This window comes from Acanthaster planci, linkage group LG02 (assembly GCF_054643075.1).
Source record: "Acanthaster planci isolate LZ-2023a linkage group LG02, COTS_SCS, whole genome shotgun sequence".
In the NCBI taxonomy this organism is placed as follows: domain Eukaryota; kingdom Metazoa; phylum Echinodermata; class Asteroidea; order Valvatida; family Acanthasteridae; genus Acanthaster; species Acanthaster planci.
The window spans coordinates 31,641,807-31,665,648 of NC_141778.1; the positions used below are offsets into that span (position 1 = coordinate 31,641,807).

Sequence of the window (23,842 nt, forward strand, 5' to 3'; positions counted from 1 at the left end):
CAGAAGCTTAGAAAAATAACAGCCACGAAAATTGTTTTAAAATCCGACAATTCCGAAATTAGTATCCTTGTGGAGACATGACTTCGTTTACCAAGACTTACACATTGTGCTAATAAAATGCGCTCATAGAAATGAATGCCGAACACACACACACAAAAAGTCATTGTTACTTAATTTTCATAATGATGCACAAATATTTCTGGGTTCTTTTGTAACTTTCAAGTGATGCAGTTTGACACTGACCTTATCAATCAAAGTTGTTTTCACATTTACCTGGGTATCAGGGTATCCACTCATACAACTATGGGAGATTTCGAACGTTTCATCACACGCTGTTACCATATATTTTGGTTTAGTGAAAAAAAAATTAGTTACAAATGGACGATCACAAAAATAAACTACGACAATGTACGCTTAAAAATGAAGGACAAGTGAAGGAAACGTGTTGTTGTTGTTACTTTATTTCCACAATTAACATACGTGGGTTACTTGAATAGCAAGAGCAACACGTGGTATTGATGCTAACTATAATGCATGCTATTCAGTCTACAGGTATATAACAGTGCTTCCGGAAAAAACGAAGCAAATTGTAAAAAGTTTATTCCCACAGAGATCTGCTGTAACTTTGAATTTGGAGTCACAAAGACAACTGTGTGACATTTTGGAATTTGCTGTGGTGAAATCAATATGCATCGAAGTCCACTAAATCCCACATGTTTCGAAGCGCTGAAAGACAACTATAAATAACACCGTTGTCGCGCGTCTCAAGTACCATCAAATCTCTTCATCACGTAGTCTCTTTATTAAATCATGACCTGTCTTATTAGTCAATGTATAAAAATGTATCAAAACGTTAACAGTTAATGGAGTATCTGAAGAGTGACACGTGCAACATATTTGATCGATAATTTCCTCCAGGTTGGCATGATTGACGATATCGCTTAAAATAAATTTCAGGTTTGAAAAGGGATGGAAAGGTGTTTACATTTTGCCGGTGCATACCAATTCCCCAAGGGTCAGCCAGGAGGTCTGCTTCCGGCCACCTGTGTCACCCAGGTAGACAGACTTTACCGGCAGGTACTCCTTATCCGTCAGCAGTCCCTCGTCGGAGGTCTCTCCTTTGCCGACGTTGTCGCATCGGCAACTGCGGCCCCCTGCACAGGCTCGGCTGTCGGCAGACGCCGGCGCGCCTCCCCAACTCCGCATCGTCTCCCCGTCGCGAGAAATCCACCAGCCGTAGTCCGTGCCCTTCTTGATGAAGAGGACAGCGGCCTTGCAGCGGAGCTACGTGGGGTAAAACACCACCGTCAATGACAAAAGGTTTGCACACTAGATATTGGGGCAGATGGATAACTTGTTCGTGTAAAACGCTACTCTGAGAAAATTCTGATGGATTGCAAATACATGTGCATGTTCTCGTCTCACCTTCACCTTCATCCCGACATAGCTAGACAAAGGACAAGGGCGGATCTAGGGGGCCAGCGGGGCTCTGCCCCTTCCCCCCCCCAAAAAAAAAAAAAAAACCAAGGAGGATTTTTCAATCAGTCAGAGTGAAGATATTAAGAGTCTTAAATGGAGGTTGTTTAGTATGGAAGGGCCATTTTGTTCAGGAAATTATTTCTGAGTAGCTGCTTCATTGTGACTGGTCCGATCAGTTAATGCTTACTCCCCCCCCCCAACAAAAATGGGTCTGGATCCGACCTTGAAGAAGGAGGCAATTCTGTGACTGTCCGAAAGTTTGGATCAGTTACCGTTCACATGCTGTAATTGCCTACCTTGATGAACTGTTGGCAGGAAGCGGAAACATCTGTCAGGGCGGCCAACTGGTTGGTGTCAGCGTTTCTATACACGGGCGTTAAGACAAAGGTGCCTGGGTTCTTGTTGTTATTGTTCTTCTCCTCTTCTTCCTTGTTGTGGTGGACCACGGTCTTGGCTGCATGTTACAACAGAGAAAAAGAGACAGGGAGGAGAGTTTATGAGCAAGAAGTTGATGAGGACAACAGAGGGAAGGAAATTTCCAACAATACACATGTCTGCACGTCAAGCAAAAATCAAGCCGCAAGTTCTGCGGGGTAAGAACTACTCTCGTCGCACGCGAAGCCCCAGTCAGGAACCTACCTTCTCCACCATCGAAGTTGCAATACACCGCAAACGGTGCGCCCGTGTTCTTCGGGTCGATCGTGTACCAGTCGTTGGTGGTCTCCCCTCTGTCGAACAAGTCCTGGCAAGTCTCGGGCGTGGTGACGACAGGCGGTGGGGGTCGTGTCGTGGTGGTGGTCGACCGAGTCGTGGTCCTCCTCACCGTTGTTGGGGCTTGGGTCGTGGTGGTCGGGGCAGGCTCGGGCTCTGGTTTGGGTTGGGGCTCTGGCTCTGGCTGAGGCTGCATTGGCGGTGCGTGTGTGACCGGTTCATTTGGCACTGTTTTGCACGAAACGATATTTTAGACTATAATTATGACTGGCAAATAGTTCAACGAAAAAAAAGAAAGAAAAGAAATATTATATACCACGGAAAGAGTTCATCAGAAATGTTTAGTGAGAGGTCTTTCAATCCATGATTACAGTCTAAACTTCGCATCATCTGTCCCTGTCAAAACCCTGAAGGGGTAGGGTGTCTTTGTACCCGATACTGTCCAAGAACAAGAACTTACCCACGGGTCCAGCTGGTACGCCCTCCGCGATCATCTCCTCAAGCTCGGTCACGCGGGCCTCCAGGGCGTCGATCCGCTGGTCGAACGTCTCTTGCTGGGCTTCGAAGGCCTGTTCGATCACGTCGAACGTCTGTCGGGCTAGGTTCGAGTGGGCATTGACCAGTCGGTCGGTATCCGGGCCCAAGTCGCTGAGGGCCGTGCCGGCCAACAACAGCACGCAGCACAAAATGAGGCCTGCCATTTGTTCAGTGCGGTCCGTTTTCTTTACGAGTTCGATCTAGACGAAAAAGTAAAACAGTAGAGTATTTACTTCGAGAATGCCTGCTGAGAATGCAACTACTTACTGTTGCTTTGAATAACTCTTGCCTTCTAAACACTATGCCCACTTGAAATCACAATTTTGAAAAAAAGGTGTCTTTTTACAATGAACTTGATACGATGGAATTTCACAGAAGCAGTTTCGTTTTATAGGAGACCAAAACAGACCCAGCTTGAGGTCAATTTTTTTCACGATGACTGATAGGTTCAGAATAACGAGAAAAGCAGACTAACTCTAAGTGTCCCAATTTGAACTCTTCGGTGCCCACTGCACGCGACCTCGTTAAGCAGGCAGTTAGTGGCCCGTGCGTAAGAGCCAATGTGAAAACCCTGCGCATGGATCAACTTAATTTGATCCAATGAGACTGCCGGAGTTTGTCGGCGGGCATCAATGAAATTCATTGAAGTGAATAGTTACATACACGTGAGGGGGGCTCATTTAAGTTGAGGTCTCCGCAGGAGTGAGCACGCGTTTGTGCCCTCTGCGGAGACTTCTAGTTCTCAGATCGGAAAAGCTTTCGACGTGAACACCCTCGAGGAGGCATATGAAAATATCAGCTTAAATTCAGGCGCAAATTATTACAGCTTCTAACCGGACGGTGACTCAGTGTAAGAACGTCACGCAATATAAAGGCCAAAACAACTCAACAACGACGCACATGGACCCCGAAAAGTGCTTTTAATACGTGTACATGTATGTATGTATGTTTGATAGAGTGCGTACACTGAAGGTCGAGCAATGTAGGGCCCCATGTACATGTACTGTTACAATATAGCCTGACAGAATACCTGTAAATGAATGAATTCACACCCAAACGCACATCGACTGCGCAGGGTAACAATTGCATTACTGGCATTACATTTTCTCTTTCATGAACCATCTCACGTCTTCGATGAAGCATCTCGACCAAGCAAATGCAACCGATAAAGCGTCAACATGTAACTCTACCTTTTATCTAAATGTAATATTCGCACGCAGCTTCGAAAACGTGGATTCAAACAAGTTCCGAACTCGTGGCAGAAAACGGTCTAAGGGAACTGGCTGTCTCATATCCCCGCGGGGCCAAAAAGCAAAATTAAAAAAAAAACAAATACCTTAATTTTCCTGACAGATCCAACCCCGAAAATCTCAACAGAACAGCACAGTTTCGACGCTCGTCACTCGTCCTCTTGCAACCCACAGGGTTGTTTTATAGAGCCGATTAAAATGCTGGTTACACTCATCGCTGTTACTTCCCTGTTGTGTGCGCAGCTACGTGACCAAACCGCTCGCTCAACCAATCAGCAACGAGGATGAGAGTTCAGAGGCCATTAGACCTTTCACGTTTCTATACACACATCAATAATTGCCCATATCGTACTGTATGTTGAAGACATCAATAAATCAAGTAATTTTTGAGAGGATAGCCAGAGGATAGATTCAGGGAAAATAAAGTGTCGAGAACGATGGATCCTTGACCGTAGTTGTTTGCAAAATGACAGATGACCCAGAGGGAAGTGAAAATTGCTGAAAGAGGCAAAAATTTGGAAAAATTCCCGAAGTATTACCTCTGTACTCAAGAGCTGAAATGACACAAACACACAGTTTTACCGATTAGATGCTTTAAGAAAAAAACAAGATCTTGGTAAGTGTAGCTTGTGGTTTTTACACGCACAAACGCAGCTGGTACCTTCGAAACAATTTTAATAATGGCTGTACTGTTTGACATGTTTATTTTATATCCCGATTAAATGTCTTGTTTTTACACTCCCCTCCATCTGTTGACTGCCGCAGGGCCTCGGACCAAGCTCGAAATACAGAACACAAAGTAAAGTAAGGACAGTTTTAGCACACGTCCCTATTCTCTTGGCGAATAAGGACAGATGAAGAGAATTCCTCCTTATTTCCAGACGCAGTAGTTGTCCAATTTTATTTCCTATTAAATACTCTGAAACGACGACAAAAATTTTGTCAATTGGGATAAATCAACTGTAAAATGGTGGAAAAATCGAAAAGTCAAGTATTTATCACTCGTCAACCAACTAACCATGTCAACCATGTATTGAATTATTTGCTATTGAGCATCGATGATACTCTATCATTTATAAATAGATAGACATAAGAACCCTCGAGTAGTGATTCTAATTTGGACAGAGGAAGGTGCACTGTCGCTGGCGTTGAGAACAGAATGTTTGGTATTTTGTATTCGTGTTCCGTAACTCAAAAAAGACAAAAGGCGAAGTGTTTTCATTCCTCAAGTCCTCTCTTTACAACCCCGCCTGAAATGAAGAATATTTATTTCCATAGTAGCAGTGTTTGTTAGGACAAAATGTGAGGATATCGAGACAATTTTCTCTTTTTTTATTTATTAAAGTTTGTAATTTGTCTCCAACATGAACGGGCATTCGTTTGGCAAGCACTCTTCAAGTTATGGTCGGTTGTGCAAAAAAGCACCGTGAGTTACAGTGTGGTTGTGAGGCTAGCCATACTGCCCGAGGAGAGCTAGTCGATTAGGTGACATCACTCCTGGAAAAGACTGAGACAATCATTGAATCAAGTGACGTCACTGCTGGAAAACACTGAGACAATCAGGTGACCCGATCTCGAAGCAAAGGTATAACTCGTGATGCCACCGTCATCCCAATTCACGGCAGGGAGATGGTTAAGAAGCCAAGAGCAATCAAAGTTAACATCAATCTGAGTGTGCATGTGCAACTTGAAGCGAACAATCGTCTCCTTTTCGTTAATTAACAGGACAAATCTACCACTTCCTGATTACTTTCCAGTATAGATGGACCTATTGTTACTGGAACAATTTTTGGAAGAAACCTTGGATGCATCACTATGATGCATGGGAGCATTAAAACGTAACAATCTCCACCCAAAATCTGGTGTTTAGCCTAGCTGACACCACTGGGAAAACGTGCCGACCCCTCCAATTCCAGGTAAGACGACTTCGTGATTCACGAGGCAAAATAACAACAGGTTACAGTTCGTTTTCATTTTTCTTTCAGAAGAATCCTGCGAACACAAATTGTTGGAGGGTTCCAAGAATATGCTTTACCGAGGTCACACCTCTAAGTGACTGGGCGCGCGAGAGCGGATATTTATTGTGTCGATATTACATCGCATCCATTGCGTGGCGGCCCGGGAGGCACGTCTACCAGTACGCACCCTACGCATGTCTGTCCCCACACCTCAAGCTGTGATAATACAAAACCTGCATTAGACGAAGCTTGTACGTATAATAAGCCAATTACTTCACAACGCCGTTGCAAGTAACGACAGGTTGAGGGATGTGAAGGATCATGATTCTTATCATGATAGCTTGATAATACTTCTGGGAAATTTCAGTGACATTAAACCACAAATTACTTTTTTCAGCGATACGCTTCAAACTTTGTTTTAACAGGGTGATCATCTTTGAAAGATCATACCCAGAGAGTAGACTACGAAGAGTAGAGTACACGTGTAAGTTTTGTTGGAGATATTTTTTCGCAGTCTTCCCCCTTGCACATAAATAACACCCCCCAGTATTCTGAGGCCCCACCCCCGTATTCTGAGGCAATAAGCTTTCTCAAATTTGTGTTTTCACTCGCTTCGAACCGGTTTGAGAGAACAATTTTTATTAGTTCAGCTGGGAAAGACATTCCCATTTTAATGCTGTACCATGCCTGCCCTAACGCCTGACCTATTCACGATCAACATGGATACAGTTGCCTTATGCAGCTCTATGATTTGATTTAGGCGATCTTGATTTATTGTCTCACGTACGGACGATTAAGCGGGCGACCTTTGACGAGTGTGATGAGTCTCCAGAGGGCCCGTGTATATCAACAGGTGTCTCAAGAATCGGCGACCATCTGGCAACCGAAATATATATATATCTACAAAGGGCAATAGATGTCAGGTTGTCTGAAAGCGAAGGGAAAGCTCGGAATTCAGTCAACACTGTGTTGCGGGTTTTGTACTGAAAATTTTGTGCCAAGGCTACTAGCGCGACCTCCAACAAGTAATTCGTGGCTCAGGGTCCGTGCTCACATGATGATCGGATTGGATGGAGCTTTGTTTCATAATGGAACTGACGAATTACGCAACCCAGGCCCACCGCTTGTTAATTGTGGTACATATGGTCACCTCGGACACACTGTCGAAAGATGGCTGTCAGTACTCATTGCAGCTTCCCAAGCTGAAACATCAGGCGATGTGTCTTGGGTGTCAAAGGTCAACAAGAGATGAAAGAAAGCTTATACAGAAAAATGACTCATGATGCATTATTTAAAACTGTCTTCCTCCTTTTGTCTTGAAAAACTTTTGGGGTCATTAACTTTATGAAGAAGTATAAAATGGTTCCTCTATGTTCCATTTGACGAAGATCTCCAAGGTTTCCTTTCGGCCTTATCGGTTTCAGAAAGAAATTTCAAATATACATTTATCTTTAAAACTCTTCAACGTTGTCATTCAAGTATCGTTTTTTTTATTGATCGATCAGGTCGTGGTGTTGCCATCAGAAATTATGAAACATAAAACAGCCCTGTAGAAGTCACATCATAAACTATTTACATATATATAAATTACGGCATAATCATTAAGTACACATTCGTTTCTTTAAAGCGGTTAATGACCTGATCGTTCGATGTATGAGACAGGACCAACGCCAAACACTTCCGTTTATCTGTTGCTGTAAATGAGGAACTGATCCAAACAAATCCCGGAGATTGAACATTTGTCTTGGCTACGCTCTGAAAAATAGCAATTGTTTTATAGGCCTCCGCCAAATCAGGGCAGCATTACAATGAATAATTTTTGAATGAGTTTTGAATAAACTTAAAATGAGCGACAATTTCAATCTGCGATGTTTTGTACTTGACTGAAGTTCTGTTGCATTGAAATTAACTTAAAACTGACGTTTTGTCAGATTTGTAGAGTGAATTCTGGAATCTTCGAAAGTTGTTCACTCGTAGAAAGAGTATCCGCCAAAAACAAACCCAAAACAGAAAGTGTCAACTTGGACCATATTCGGAATTTCTTTTCAAACCAACGCGGTAATACCAGCCCAAACAATATAACCAATATAGCTCAAAGGGTTATTTCTGGGGTAACAATTCTACAGCCCATCTGGGGTAACAATTCTACAGCCCAGAGGGTAGGCCTATACAATTTTCTTTGCTGTACGCAGCCAAAAAAAAAGGCTTTTCCGCGGGTACACCCTTTTTTGCTGCCTCTTTTTATTAAGCAGGATATAATTCAAAACATGCGTATTTCTATGGATAAAATTGTCGGCGTGCCAACCGCTGAGTTCGAATCCTATAGCTTCGTATTCACAGCCCAAAGGTCAACCTGTCTCTCTCACGCGGAATGACTTCGTTGACAAGAAACATTTTTAGAAGATCAGTCCGTACCACTGGGCCACATTCGGCTTGACTTCTGATCCAACCTTCAACCCTCTCCCTTGCCGTGGAGACGCAAACAAAACAGGAAGCAATACCGCGCAAAGAGTCTCTAGAAAGAAATAGAAAGGCGCCTGTTTTGTCGATCGAAGCAAGTAGCGGAGGGTTCATCATCCGACAGAGAGAGTCGGATGACGTAAGTCTGGCCAGATGGCACAAGCTTTCCTTTTTCCACGGCGGATGACACCGGGTGGCGCAGCTTGCGAACTTCCGTCCGGGAAGGCAGACAACTATCAACAGTGCGTGGGTTTATGGAAGGTTCATACTTAGGCGCTAACACGGTCAAAGTGCTTGGGGCTAGTCTAAGTTTCGGTGGAGATCCTCGTGCCCTTGGGGGTGCCTGAGCTCGCATTTTTTTGCCAAACACACCGTACCTTTCAACAATCTACACCGTTTAAGTCTTGCGTCAGGAGTCGACCTGTCTCGGGTCTCCAACAAGCAGAAACGGCAGCCAGACTGGATGATTCGTGACTTCTAATACACAAACAGGAATTTCTTAAACTCGGGTAATTATGCAACTATTCCTAGTTTGTATTTTTGTAACTCATTCTTAAATATAGTACTTCAGTAGAAGCTAATCAAACTTTCTGACCGGAGTTGCAATTTTTTTTAAACAAACCATAACATTCTCGCTATCCAACAGCACCGACAACAGGACCGACAGCACCGTCTCTTCGGTAACTACTTGATGACATCATGGGGGAACAATTACATTTAACTTATAAAGCGGCGTCACTGATGACGTTTTCATAAATACTTAAGCATAGCCAACCGGGCCGGCCAAGACATAAAAATAAAACTGCACAGCCTGAGTAGCTCTACTTACCGTATATTCATAGAGTTCTCCGTTCTTCAAGTAATGCATGCACTCAGGCTATTGGCAATTGGTGTGGTAAGGCAGAACCAACCTGAGAGAGCCACGTCCTCTGTGGTGCGCACTGCCGAGGGTAATAGGGTGCCACTTGTTAGAGTGTCATACCGTACCACCTCGTTATACATCAAACTCTCTCGAGACAGCGTCCAAACATAGACTGGCCTTCACAGTCCAACGCGGTCAAATGACCATCAAAATCCGCAGTGTTCTCTAGCTTACAATGTTGTTGAATCTTATGAAAGCTGATAATATTGTATTTACAAATTGAGTGGCACTGTATGATTTCTCATACACTCGGAAGATACAGATTTGGAGCTATTTTCGACCACACCCCTTAAACTCATTAGACAGTCTTTAAGTGCCAGATACATGTAATTCGATAACTTTTGTTGAATTTATATTGAAAAAAATACTGAGATAAAAAGAGACTGGTGTAGCTCTATTTTAGCATTCTTGATGACGGTGAAGATATGATTTTTATGACTAAATGGAAGAATCTTTCATTTTATCACAGAGCAATAAAATTTAATAATATATTCTTCTGCAACAAGTACGCGTGTTCTATGATTTTATAGTGCTCACTTGCCTCTCAATGGACAATTTTGATAGACATAAACAGTGACAGTTGGCACCGGCTAGCATATGTGGTACTCAATAGGAATCTGCACTGTAGTCCCACTGTACAGATGTTGTACGTTTGTTCCGGAACATAATGTCCGCCCCATTGTGTCCGCAGGCCCATTATGTCCGCCCCATTGTGTCCGCAGGCCCATTATGTCCGCCCCATTGTGTCCGCCGGTCCATTATGTCCTCCCCATTGTGTCCGCAGGATGCGATTGTTAATTAATAAAGTCTCAAGTATTTTTCTTTTTTTCAAAAGATTTCCTTTTTTAAAATTCCTTGCAGGTATTTAAATCTATGCTGTTATTCTTCCACAACGGCTCTGTGTTGGGTCATGTTCCTAATGAAAAATGAAACAATGAAACAAAAGTTTACTTATTCTGGGTCAAAATGATTCTGTGCGGATTTCTTTGTGCATAATTCCTTGTAATGGGTTTCATGGAAATGTACATACATGTAGATAGTAGATGCAATTCATGAGAAAAAGCTTTACTTTATGAGTGTGAGTTTGTTTTTGCATTCAATCGGGGACCCTGAACAATAGAGGACAATAAGGTCCCCGATTCACATAGGGTCCCCGAATAAAAATTGTGCACAAATATATGGGTGGTCTTTTAAAAGAGTTGAAGTAAAACAAAAGAGGATCAATAGGGGGTCCCCGGTTGCAGGAAAATTGTGTGTGTGTGGGTGTATAGGGAAGGGGCGTAACAAGTCGCCCTACACGTATATTTCACCCCCATTCAACGTGTGGAAATTAACGACTTCGACCTTGGGAGACGGTTACTTGACCCACGGCCGGACCCTCGTGAACCATACCGAAATGGCCTTAGCAACTTGCCAATCCTCTGTTGAGCCTTCTCGTTTTGAAGACTTCTTTGCACAAAGTTAGTAAACGGATTGCAACTCTTTGTATGTGCCCTAGAAGGCTTAAATCGAATAAAACACTACAGAATTGGGAAAAGAAACGCGACACAAGTTTGAAATTTAGCCTGAAAGTTGTTGCTAAGATGATAAATTATTTCCATTTTCAATCGATCACTTCGTCTTTTTTCCACAAAATTTCTCAATTTTAGATGTCCCAAAACAGTGAGACTCTGCATACGACAGGCCAGAATCTCAACCACACGGTACAATCATTTCTATGTACATGCAGCTATATATTTTGGTTCGACTTCCATGAGTTATATTTGATACTTCTGCGCAGGGCGATCTGTTCGTGTTTTATATGCTCAAAACCGATCGCGGGTTGTTACCGCGGCGTACACATGCATGTACAGGTGCAAGGAAATTCTCGACCGTTGGAGCAAGTGTACATGTACATGTACATGTTCGTGTGGTTCATGCTCGCACAGTACATGTAAAACTCAGGATATATTTACTTGTTAACTGTATAGTAAAAGTAAAGAAACTGAAACCTGTCAAGCCAGTTCATATTCTGTTTTATTTGTTCTTCAAAGTTAATTACCGTTGCAGGTTGAAGCATATCAAGGTTCAGTATTAATTTCACGTCAAGTTTGCAATCGTATTCGGGGGTTGCAAACTGTACTTTCATTTTGAGTGCATTTTATACTTTATGAATTTTCAACTTCAGAACTATTCTTTGGGATCAAAAATGTCATTTGCACCACAATTTTCCCTTATTATTGGCGGTAAATCATTGTTGGTTTTAGTCGAACCTGTCTGGTTAGCGAATGTTCTTAATGTTGAAAGTGTTGACTTATGAAGTAGTACTGATATTTAAAATGTCATAATTATAAATCCGAAACGAAGGCAGGGAAAGGAAGTATTCCTGGGTTTTAGCGCCTGGTTGTCCTGAGCTAGAGAGGTTTGAAAAGTAAAAATAACTAACCTTCCTGATTTCAATGTTTTCATGTGGTTATAAAGAAAAACGGTTAAATTTACAAAACTGAAACCTATTACATCTGTTATTTGTAGTCAACACAGATTCTGGAGTTTGTTTTTTTGAAAAGCTGGTAACCGATGTAACGAAAATTCAGTCTGATTCGATTGCAGTTTGTGTTCATATTCTGGGGTTTTCAATTGTGTTTCATTTTCTGGTATGCTATGTACTCTTTACGTATTTGTTCACTTTCAAAATGTTCTTGTGCACTCACAAATATTATTTGCACCTAAGTTTTCCGTTGCTATTAAAGCGATAGTGTGGGTTTGTGGATACACTATACAATTTCTATAATGTCTGTTGTTTCAATCCGACCTGATCTCTGTGGGTAGGCCTACTTTCTTAGGTGTTCAATTATTTGTTGCCTTACATGTAAATAAACGGAAAGGGGTAGACGTGCATGACATATTAAACTTATACACACTGGAAGAAATATTCCGGTTTCACGCATGAAAGCCATCGCTGTTCTGTTACAGGCGAAAATGCAGCCGCTATCGCTACCAGCTGGCCTGTTGATGTTCTTTGGTCTGGGACTACTCGCCACTTTTACCGGCCAGTGCAGGGGCCAGCCGGCCCTAGGGGAAATCTACCGCTTGAATGGCCTACAGTCCGACATTCAGATGGACACCTTCAGGTACTTCGGGAACCGGATGAGGGAACATTACCGGAGGCTGGACAGGCGGCTCCGTGGCATCAGCTCCCGGATAAGGAGGGCTGAACGGGATCTCGGAGTGGATAGCCCGCCGGAGGAGCCTTCAGGAGGGCCAGCCTTTCCGGATATACCAGGTGAGGAACCCTACATTTAAACTAGAGGTTCTGTTTCAGCCCTGAGGACCTTTGACTGATTGGCTGACAACAAAGACTCTGCAAACTGTCTTCAGTCTATTTTAAGGCGTGGCGTACAATCTTATTCTCGACTACAACCCGGACACGTTTATTGTTCCCCTTACTTTGCTCGTCAAGATTTGAATGTTGGAGATGTTCCAAGCGACGTTGTGATGATGAGTCACGCTCGCTCACCTGTCAAATGCGTCACAGCAAGGAGCCCTTCGAAATTCCCAGTGATAATGGTATTACGCGAGAGGTATTAAGCAGAGGGTCACGGTGGGTGTGCGTGTGACCTCATCCACCCAATCCGACTACCCACTGCTACTTATTAGTGGGGCTTGCACATCAAATACGCCATGCTAAAGCCGCATTCACATCCTGTCAAAAATAAGAAGTAAAAGTACTACGAGATTGATTTCTTTGCTCTAACTACATTAATTTTTCTTGTATTGCCGATGTCTGGGGGTGAACTCTTTCCCATATTGAAACGAAGGTGTAAACATTTGAACATATAATTAGTGGTCCATCGAACGAATTCCACTTTATTCTTACGTCTTTGGCATCAGTCGGATTGAGTAGATTTTCACTTTTGTGACAACACAGCTCTATGAGTGACCAGCTGGCTCATTGAAGAAAAGGCTCTGAATACAATACAATACACCACACTGCACCACACCACACTACACCAGACAACACTGCACCACACAACACTGCAACACAACACAACACATACTTCAAAATAATGGCTTTCTTTGGATAGATTATGAATGCTGAAGTATCAGTCTTCTCTAACTGCTCATTTTTTTTCAAAACTCTAACGACTATCCCGATAAAGATGAAGATCCAAACACCGTTGGGGTCCAGCCGGGAAACCTGCCAAATAAGCCCGTGCCCTCGCCGCCTCCTGTCGGCCAGATAGCGCGAACCTGTGACGAGATCTACCGGATGGGCTACCGGAATGACAACGAATACGTCATTGACCCCGATGGTCAGGGGCTGCGTAGCGTGCCCGAGTTCAACGTACGCTGCGAGTTGTCCAGGGGTGAAGGTTGGTATGCCTGTGCTCTGATGGAATTAATTTTAATTCTTAACCCATGAATGTTTCAAGCCGTAATATTTTTCCCCAAAGCACCGGCCTTATATAACCAGTATTGTTCTGTAACCTGTCGGTTTAGCCAGCAATATTAACTGAGTGTACCCATTCTTTTGGCACTTTGCTGGCTAAACTGGTATCTCCCCAGTCAAATCGGCATCGTCCAAGTCAAGACAGCATCATCCTGGTCAATACAGCTCTTTGCCACTCTCATAGACATCATCCAGGTCGAAGTGGCACTGCGCTGGTCAAAATGGCATCGTCCCGATCAAACTGGTATCACTTCGAACGAACCTGCTCTGTGTCGGTCAGTAGCAAATCAAGTAGCGAAGCCTGAAGCGCTATAGTGTGACAATTTATGACGAACATCATCTTGACGCCTTCTTTGTAGGTGTGACGATAGTCGGCCACAATTACGACAGCGAGCCGGTCCTAGTTTCTGGTTATGAACAGCCGGGATCGTTCCAGTTGCAGATCCGGTACACCAACGCTGACTTCGAGCAACTGGAAGCTCTCGCCGAAGCTTCAGCCAGTTGTGAACAGTATATCAAGGTGAGTCTCACCCACTGAAAGTTCAGTGATGGACTCCAGGTCCCTCTAAACAACTGACTACTAAGAGTTGTTATCCTGTCTGAGGGGTCTTCAGCGAGTCGGTTCCAGACCAGCCAGGATCTAGGGTACTTGTGTCCATAAGAAAGATACTTTCATATCTTTTACTTCATTTAAAGGATCAAAATTATGGGTCCTTTCAAGCACAGATTCTTTCAATTATCTTTTATGAAAATCAAAATGATTTAATCAATGTCTATAGTAAAGATTGCGGTTCTTCTCAGAACCACACATACTCAAAGAAGAGATAAATACATGGTGTTACCGCAATCTTTACTATAGATCTAGTTTCTTTCACCATGAAAACCTGTAAGTCTTATTAATCAATGTCCTTGACATGGCAAATGTTACTGAATTCAGTTCCATTTATGGAGGGATTTGCTAGCTGGAAGAGCAATTAACCTCTCTCATATTTTCATCATTATGAATGGAACTTCATTATAATTTTCTGCAAGTGAGATTTTGTCACGTCTGTAGTCCTTTCTCGTTTTTCTGTCAAGATCGTGTGTATGGGGGCAGTCTTGTTCCGGGCCCAGCTGCGACGAGGCCAGCGGGACTACGGTTGGTGGATCGCCCGTGACGGCACCCGTATGATGAGCTGGGGTGGTGTGCCGTCTTCCCCAGACAGTGGACAGTGTGCTTGTGATTTAGACGGTGAGTCAGAGCTAATGTTTCACTGGAATTTATTGGAAGCTTCCATATTACAACATTGCGATTTAGTTCTTTCCGTCAACCTCCTGATTCCTTATTTACCCGTTCTCCTCTCTTTTCATATAGGTTCTTGCGTCAACTCCCTCTTCAAGTGCAACTGCGACTCGAACAACAAGTTTTGGACCGAGGACTCGGGCTTCCTGACGGACAAGCGCTACCTGCCAGTGCGCATGGTGTACCTGGGCGACACAGGTGGGACCAAGGAGAAGTCTTGGCTGACCCTGGGCGAGCTGCGCTGCAAGGGCTACAGCGGGGATCGAAAATAACGGCATTCCAACAGTCATTAGCTGTCTTGAGGTTTGGGCAAATTCGTACGACTTTTCATTTTCCCAAACTCTCTTTGAGTCTAGCCTAGCTCAGTTTAATCTTTGAACGTCTCCCTGTAAATTGAATTAATCATTTTTCATTATTAGAAATTTACAAAAGCCTTACGATATGAACAGGTACAGTGGTATACATGTACAATGACTTTGATAAGAATATCGGAAATCCATTTCCTGTTTACAAATGACTTAATTCAAGAAGATTTCCATGCCAATAAATTTGAGATAATGAAGTTGCTTATATAAACTTTCCATTTTGCATTAAATATAGGCATTAACTGCAATCGTTTTCGTAATAGTTTCTTGCATTCGTTTATAAATGTTTACTCTCCCAAAAAATTAAGAATCAAGGTTTGGCCAACATTCAGGATTTGAAAAGTATTCAGTCTGGCTGATGTTTTGCGAATAAAAGAATGTCTGTCTTTCGATTGAATTTTTCGATCGAATTACTTGAAACCTATTTTACCACCTGTCATAACAGTGCATGGTATTTTCACAGGTAAGTCTTGTCATTATCAGTATTTTATTTTATTGTATAATTACATTTTTCCGAGATCAGAACATCTTACTGTTTTGTGTTCATTCGTTCCTTCTTCTGTAAATCTTTTATAATGTGAAAAGATTCCACAGTGACTGTGTTTCCAATCGACTGGCCTGGCCCTGCGTGATGTTGTTGATAATCACATCATTAGTTAGACAATTTACTCATCTCATTGACATGGCCTGCGCAAACAAAATTAGATTAAAGCATTTCCAGTTCCTTAAAAGACACGAGCTCATACAGGTAATCATTTTTAGATAACACTGAATAAAAACTCATTTTTTGTCAAAAAGAAATTTTCCAATATGGATTTTATTCCTGCAACCCTTCCAAAACGGGAATTGTTGTGTTTTTGAAATAATTTTATCTATTTTGGGGGTTTATCGGTATTACATGTATTAAAAGATATAGCGCCACCATGCGACAAAAAGTGAACAGTTTGCGTAGCCCATGCACGTCCATGTTGCGCAGAAGATTCAAGACGAATTCCGAGACACACAAAAATGAAGGTAAGTACTCAGAGATTTCTCTTTTGTTAGGTACTTTCTAAATCTGTGGTGTTAAGCTTATGTCTGTTTGAGTGATATAGTACCCTATAAATGTAACTTAATTTCAAAGAAATCTGCGCTATTGCTTAATTTGGTTTCGGGATCAGGTCAACTCGGACCCAAACCAACTCGGACCCATTCCAACTCGGACCCAGGACCAACTCGGACCCACGCCAACTTGGACCCAATACTAACTCGGACCCACGACCATCTCGGACCCACAACCAACTCGGACCCACGCCAACTCGGACCCACCTTGAGTCAACTCGGACCCACTGAGTCTTATGGTTGCATTACACCAAATACGCGCCCATAGACCGAAATAGCGCTGACTCTTGAACCTCGCGAAGAGGTTGGCCTTCATTTTTATTTGGAAATTCAAGATTATGGACAGATCGATCACTTTTCGTTTCAATTTTATGAACTTTTTTATTCGCCTTTTCCCGAAGATACCCCCCCTAGTAGTAGTAAAGCTATGCGCTCATATGAATGTAGCCGCCTGCCTCTATCCAAAAAGGCCTGCATTGTGGGGCTTTTTGTGAAAGAAATACTCTGAACCGGAAACATCAATCCCAAATTCGGGATTTATATAAATAATTCTATGATCCCTCGTGATTATGGCACGTCTTATTGTAGAAAATAAGAAACCGTGGGATCACAAAATATTAATAATGAGCTCGCGAACAGACATACGACGCTTCAAAACTGTCTCCAAGTTTAAGCCAATAGGAAATATTCCACATTTTTATTTTAAAATGATTTGATTTGTGTTGTTCGAAATTACCAACCTATTTGCGTTATTTGGACAGTCAGTTAAGGCCTGTATGGATGAATTCCTCCATCTGCTTAAATCTTGCCGGTATTGGGGGTGGGGGAGGGAATGGGGTAAGGTGGAGGTGTAAGACTTGCCAGGCCAAAAAAAATTGAAAAGTGAGGTGGGGGATAACACCATTAGACACTGTAAAAGGCCAATGTTCATGACATTGATGTGTATCTGCAGTATCTGTTGTACGTATGCAGCATCTCTTATGTACATCAGAAGGGCCTATCTGTGGCTTTTTATTGCAACAAAAACTTTGGGGGCTGTTTGGTGAAAGTTCATTCGATTTCTGCTAGTGATCTGGATCTGGAAAACGGAGAGATTCTGGGAAGCCTGTGCCACTGTCTCCCTGCATAACGTGTAGAGAGGACGTTACAGCTTGGCAGCATGCAGTGCAAAAGTGTCATTTACCAAATGCTAAAATGTAAAAGTGGACAAAATTAAAATTTTCAACAAGTTAATCACACTCCTGGGGTTGGGTCCGAGTTGACTCAGGGTGGGTCCGAGTTGGTCGTGGGTCCGAGTTAGTATTGGGTCCGAGTTGGTTGTGGGTCCGAGTTGGTCGTGGGTCCGGGTTAGTATTGGGGCCGACTTGACATGGGTCCGAGTTGGTCGTGGGTCCGAGTTGGCATGGGTCCGAGTTGGCATGGGTCCAAGTTGGTTTTGGTCCGAGTTGACTCGAAACCAAAAGTACTAGTGTGTCATGGACTCTCACTCCCGATCCATCCTTAGCCACATGAGTGAAATCATTCAATAAATGGTTTTTAGAAAGCGGAAAAGTCAAGGATCATGTCCGTGTGCAAAAGAAATTACGCCCACGATAAGTGGGTGTGCCGAAAATGTTCAGTACGCCGACACGAAATTGTGTATACGGATGTGTGGCTAAGGATGGAGCGGGAATGAGAGTCGGTGCCACACTAGCGGGGCTACCCTTAGCCCCACAAATAGGGCTGTAGTGGCTCTCTTTTACAATCTGTCTCTTATCTGTCGCCACCACCGCCCGACTTCAAGGCATGTCTTAAATGCCTGAAATCCAAACTGCAGGATTGTCACAAACTTTGAATCCTAATATCTTCCGAAATGAGAATGACTCGACAATTTTATTGACACCGGAATATTTCTTAGAGTTCGGACTTTCATACGAGCACCCTAAAGCTTTCCCAAATCGTAAATTTTCCTATGTATGATGCCTTGAAAAACCCGGCCTGTAGTATTACATGCTGACCACTGGTGGCACCATTTTGAAAAATGAAGGCAGCACTTCGTTTGTCGGAGGCTGTATATTTGACCAATCGCAATGGACCTTCTATCTTTTCCTGGTGTTTTCCTGACTCCATCAAAATGAAAGCTGTGCTACCATTTGTTATTGGAATAGAAGCAAATTGGGCCAATCACAGTGTGGCTTTCATTTGTAGGTGACTGGAATAAGGAATAAGGAAAAGATAGGAGCTGTGTTGCGATTGGTTAAGCTGTCATGCAGCAGACATTGAGAGTGCATGCTGCTCATGCGTACAACCTTTCATTTTTCCACACTCTCTTGAGTCTAGCCCAGCTCACTTTAAGTTTTAACATCTCCCTGTAAATTAAATTAATCATTTTTCATCGTTAGAAATTTGTACCTTATATGTATGTAGTTCTGGAAGTAAACACAGACATGACAGATGCTACGACAGTGGTCGTGTTCGCAGTCACACCGCTATTGAGCTAGACATGCTCCCATGTCAAAATGCACAGTCGTCCTACTGTGCGCAGATGTTTTTAATTAGTGTATGCCCAGCACCTACTTGTGTCTTTAGCACAATTTGAATAATAAGATGCACAACAGAGTTCCAAATAGACCTCTCTCTTAACCTACTCCCATAAATAGGGCCTCGGCCACTGCGGCCAGGCAACTCCAAGTCACTACTCTGTTTGACTTAGAGGAGTTATTTTCATGGGGTCATAATGCCATGTGCTTCTTGGACGAGCTTTTGCAATAGTGATCGCCGATTGGGTAATGCGTACTCTACTTTTAAATTGAATTTTCCCTTGAGAGCAACTGCGAGGTACCTGTAGCTCTTGAAAATGGTCACATGGTACTTTCAGACCGTGAGACCTTGCGTTTTTTTTTTACTCACCAATCTCATTTTCACCTGACAACAATTGCTCCGTTTGTGTTTATTGCATTGTGTATGTATCAGGCATTTCAGTTCGACAGTCCTGTGCACAAACCTTATAAAGCTGGTTTGAAAAGTTCCAAGTGTTGTACGTGAATACCTCAATATTTTCCCTGCTAAATTTGACTCTTACGACATTTATTGCTTTGAGAAATACATGTATTAGTGGTATTAGTGCAGCCAGTGTATCTCATGAAAATTTGATGTCCGAAATGGTGACGCATGTGGCAATCTGTAGGACAAGACATCATTTGAGAGAGACTTGTAGGGCTTAAAATGCACTCCATGATAATGCCATGGATCATAAGGAGTAAACACAATAGACTAAGGCCGTGTTTGTTTCACACGGATTTGGATCACTATCAGTGATCCGTCAGTGGTATACAGACACTAAAACTCACCTAATGGATGGTGCAAACCAGCGCAAGGATCACTGATTGAGATCCAGATCCATTTGAAACAAACAGGCCTTTTGCTAAAAGTACAAAACATTAAAACCCATCTGAATCATTTAAAGTGGAAGTTTGAACATATCAGTAAATATGGCTCTTAAAATTTTCTGTCTTTTAAAAATATTGATATGTGAATTAACTTGTTATACCGGCTCCTGTAGTATTAAATGCCAGTCTAGACCAAGCAAATGGTTTTTAAATAGAAATTTTTAATCAGCCTGTCAAAGACACTGTAGTAAACCAACCTGGGCATGGTGCCAACTTTATTTCAGTGTGCGCATTTGCTGTCAAAGTTTTTCAACCCCTACTTTCTCTCAGGTTAGTTTTCTGCAGTGAGTTAGCACTCCAGTAATTTAACTAAATATTCCCAAATCATCTAGGACACAGACCGACTCCAACAGACAGAGTGACTGAGCATTATCCAACTTGGACACAAACTACGTCAGGCCAAGACCAACTCCGACACAATCCAACCCTTACTAACTCAGATGGACACTGACTCACTAATGCAGTCAGACCAACTATGACAAACGTTGACCAACTTCAACACAATGCACTCCAACAGACAGAGTGACTGAGCATTATCCAACTTGGACACAAACTACGTCAGGCCAAGACCAACTCCAACACAATCCAACCCTTACTAACTCAGATGGACACTGACTCACTAATGCAGTCAGACCAACTATGACAAACGCTGACCAACTTCAACACAATGCACTCCAACAGACAGAGTGACTGAGCATTATCCAACTTGGACACAAACTACGTCAGACCAAGACCAACTCCAACACAATCCAACCCTTACTAACTCAGATGGACACTGACTGACTAATGCAGTTAGACCAACTATGACAAACGCTGACCAACTTCAACACAATGCAATGGTACCCACACCACACTTACCTTACATACCTACTGTGGACATTCCTTTCTTTTCGTGCAGTTAAGAAAATTCTGAGAAAATACTTGTTTTTCTTGAACTGGGAACATGATTTTCAGCTGGATTTTGTGAAGGGTTTCCTTGACTGTTCCTCTTCCTTTTACGACCAATGACCCCTACCCCAAAATGCCTCTAAACTCCTTTTTCAGAGAAGGGCAAACGTCCTGTGGACGTGTGTAAATCCACAGAACGTCTTCCTTTCCTGCATCATATGGACATCTTTTGTTCACAAGTCCACACTAGGAATGTAAGGTAAGCGCCTGTGGACACAGACCTAGCAAGACCGTAACCAACTGAACTCAAACACTTACCACTAGACAGAGATCAACTTGGAGGACACTGGCCAACCGGGACTCAAACCAACACAGATAATTGATCTTATCTCCAATGGTTAGATGTACTTGTATGAAAGGGCCATTAAAATCTATGAGAAAAATAAACATGAATTTTACCAGTCACTGAAGGATATTTTTTTAAAAACAAATGTAGCTTTTGGTAGTCAGTTGTTCACGTGTAAAATCAGTATTTTTATTTCTATTTCATTTCTTATGCAGGGTTCTGAAGAATTATGCATGTCCTGCAAATACGCAAACTTCAGTGGACAATTGCTTGGTCATCACCTGAGCAATGGTTCAGGTATGTCTGGCCTTTTTTATCTTAGTCAAATGAATGCTCTGGGTCGCGTGAATAACCTTCAATGTTGGGGAAGTCTGAATTACTGCAGCCTATGATGGCCCAGGCCACCCTGTAACAATGCTGGGTGTGCTGTGGACATACATGTTCATCATATACTCAAGTTTAGTGGGGCAATTGGGGCACCTACATGTATCTGGTCTGGCAGCTTAATTGTCTGATGTTCAGAGGCCATAGCTGGGGGCCAGTCAATTGATAATTGGCCGTGTTGAACCCAGTTCATTACATGTATGCTGGGGAAAAGTTTGGGTGCAAACTATAGTTAAGCCAGTTGTGTGAATACGGTCGAATGGTCATAGATTGGTAAATTCTTATATTATGCTGTTGGCTGCAACTCTTGCAGTGACATTTTGTACAGCTGTTTTCATGCCAGTGAATAGTTTCCTCTGCACTGATAGGTTACACTGGCTGTTAGTGCCACAATCCAATAGGCCTTATTCCTAATAGTTTACTAGATGGTCCAAACCGTGGACTATTTGGTGCGATGTTAGTGGAACTGTGGTTAACTTTAGTCCTTGCAGGAAATCGTCCATGGCAGTGCCAACCTGTCTGGTGCACAGTGGTCACAGAAACTCATTCTCTGCTATACATGCGTGTTCTTCAGAATGAAAAGGCTTTAATCTGAATAAACAGCTTGATTTCACTCAAGTTATTCCAATTTTTCTCAACCGATGACTGGTCTTACCAGTTGCATGTATGGCTGAGATTGTTCCAAGGGTCTATATTTAGGTGTTTCACTCACTGAGTTTTTGCATATCCTGTTTTTCCCTGCAGGATATCTGACAGTCATCAGCTACATGGAGAGAGCATCCACAGGAAAGTAAGTGCCTCAATGCAACCTCAAAATAGCCAGCTACATTGTCAAGATGCAGTAAGTTACACCGGCAATGGGGGGAGTGGTCTGTACCCTAACAGTAACCACCACCAAAGAACAACATGCACACAGGTGCCATTAGGAAGCTTTAAGGTTGTGTGATTTATGATAAGAATTGAAGAAGTTTTTCTTTTGATCACAGCTTGACTGTTAGGCTACCAAAGTATACCTGCATGCTTTTCATAAACTGTAGTTGAGTTCAGACTCATTAACCCCCTCATAAAATTGAACAAGCCCTTAACTCTTTAAGGGAAAGAATTCTTTTGGCTAAGATTTCTGCATGAATGAACAAAATTCCAAGAAATCTCAAATGAAATTTTGTTATTTTGGAGCGGGAACAAAAATATCTAAAATGGCTTCAACAAAAATGCTAAATCTTCTAATTATTGAAGGTGGACCAGAAGTGGACCAGTTGTGCATTTTGTTATCATTTGAAGAACAAATGCAGAACTTGTCAATGACAGGGACTTGAACCAGAAACTGGGCTCTTTTGGCTTATTTTACAAACTTGATTTGTGTTGGCTTGTATGAAATATTTTTGCAGAATAAGAAAAGCTGATGAACTTGGCTTAAATAGCTGCAATGAACCTTAAGGTACAACTTGCAAAGTGGACCACACGCAGAGCTTGTGATTACTGTTCCTCACGCAGCATGGCTCAAGCAAATCGCAGAAAGTTGCCAAATGAAAAATTATCTCTCATCTGACCGTTTACCACATGCTGGTCGTTTCATTTGTTTACAGACTTGAATCCTGTTAGATAATTCAGGGTTTTTTAAATCATTTTTTTATATAATTCAAGTAATTGCTGAAAACTTTTAGTTAAAATTACCTGTGCAAGAAAAGATATAATTAGCTTCTCACGAACGATTTTTGTTAGTTATATATTGAGGAAAGTACCTTATGACTTGGGTAAACAGTATTGGGTTGTGCATTGCTGTTATTACAGTTGAGGGAAGCAGGCTGTTTTAGAATTAAATTATAAAATGAGCGTCAGGGTTAGTAACTTAATTTGTGGTGTTCTCCATTTTTGTTTGAGTTAATCATTACATGTACTGAAATAAAAATATAAATTCTATCAAATACATGAAAATGGGAATTCAAAATCCTTCCCAGCTTTTTGTTTCTTTGGTTTTACAAACCCCTTTTAACCTTTTAAACACAGACTGAATCCTCTCGGGTTAAGAGTTGGCATTGATGCTATGACAAAAGTGACATTGGACATAGAAATAAATACTTTTTGTAAAACTGATCAATGCCACTGCGTTATTATATTGAAAATTCGAGTTTGTCCACTGCTACAGTGAAAGATGCTGCCCCATGCAGTTCTTCAAAAATGGCACAAAAAGGTCTGCCACACGTTAAAAACAAACTGAAGAAAAATACTGTACAAATATCTGTTGAATGCCTAACATGTAGGGGAAATTAAACAATTTAAGGTATAATTGTCAATTTTTAAT

General features: G+C 42.2%; 2 protein-coding genes across 3 annotated transcripts; one reads left to right on the forward strand and one right to left on the reverse strand.

Moving 5' to 3' along the window:
• Nucleotides 1-445: 445 nt before the first annotated feature.
• On the reverse strand, nt 446-9,379 carry LOC110976895 (contactin-associated protein-like 2). Of its 2 annotated transcripts, none has more exons than XM_022230591.2 (5): nt 9,225-9,379; nt 2,651-2,927; nt 2,119-2,418; nt 1,776-1,933; nt 446-1,284 (listed from the first exon to the last, which is right to left on the reverse strand). In XM_022230591.2, the coding sequence occupies exons 1-5, from the start codon at nt 9,261-9,263 to the stop codon at nt 982-984; spliced, it is 1,077 nt and encodes a 358-aa protein (XP_022086283.1). In that variant the 5' UTR covers nt 9,264-9,379; the 3' UTR covers nt 446-981. The 2 variants fall into 2 exon arrangements, with proteins under 2 accessions (XP_022086283.1, XP_022086284.1); XM_022230592.2 differs by lacking the exon at nt 9,225-9,379 and adding an exon at nt 4,064-4,223.
• LOC110976896 (contactin-associated protein 1-like) lies at nt 8,479-23,634 on the forward strand. Its single transcript, XM_022230593.2, has 8 exons — nt 8,479-8,904; nt 12,270-12,579; nt 13,457-13,669; nt 14,106-14,266; nt 14,824-14,977; nt 15,101-16,407; nt 21,372-21,453; nt 22,285-23,634. Exons 2-6 carry the CDS (start codon nt 12,276-12,278, stop codon nt 15,298-15,300), a joined length of 1,032 nt encoding a protein of 343 aa, XP_022086285.1. The 5' UTR covers nt 8,479-8,904; nt 12,270-12,275; the 3' UTR covers nt 15,301-16,407; nt 21,372-21,453; nt 22,285-23,634.
• The last annotated feature ends 208 nt before the right edge of the window (nt 23,635-23,842 follow it).

What these genes read in the sequence shown, in the direction of transcription:
- LOC110976895 (XM_022230591.2), bottom strand. Translation starts at nt 9,263, where the DNA reads ATGCATTACTTGAAGAACGGAGAACTCTATGAATATACG. An exon ending in GAGAACTCTATGAATATACG is followed by an intron (nt 2,928 to 9,224) that starts GTAAGTAGAGCT and finishes TTTTTCGTCTAG; the next exon opens with ATCGAACTCGTAAAGAAAAC. An exon ending in CAACTTCGATGGTGGAGAAG is followed by an intron (nt 1,934 to 2,118) that starts GTAGGTTCCTGA and finishes TGTAACATGCAG; the next exon opens with CCAAGACCGTGGTCCACCAC.
- LOC110976896 (XM_022230593.2), top strand. Translation starts at nt 12,276, where the DNA reads ATGCAGCCGCTATCGCTACCAGCTGGCCTGTTGATGTTCTTTGGTCTG. An exon ending in AGCCTTTCCGGATATACCAG is followed by an intron (nt 12,580 to 13,456) that starts GTGAGGAACCCT and finishes ATCCCGATAAAG; the next exon opens with ATGAAGATCCAAACACCGTT. An exon ending in GTTGTGAACAGTATATCAAG is followed by an intron (nt 14,267 to 14,823) that starts GTGAGTCTCACC and finishes TTTTCTGTCAAG; the next exon opens with ATCGTGTGTATGGGGGCAGT.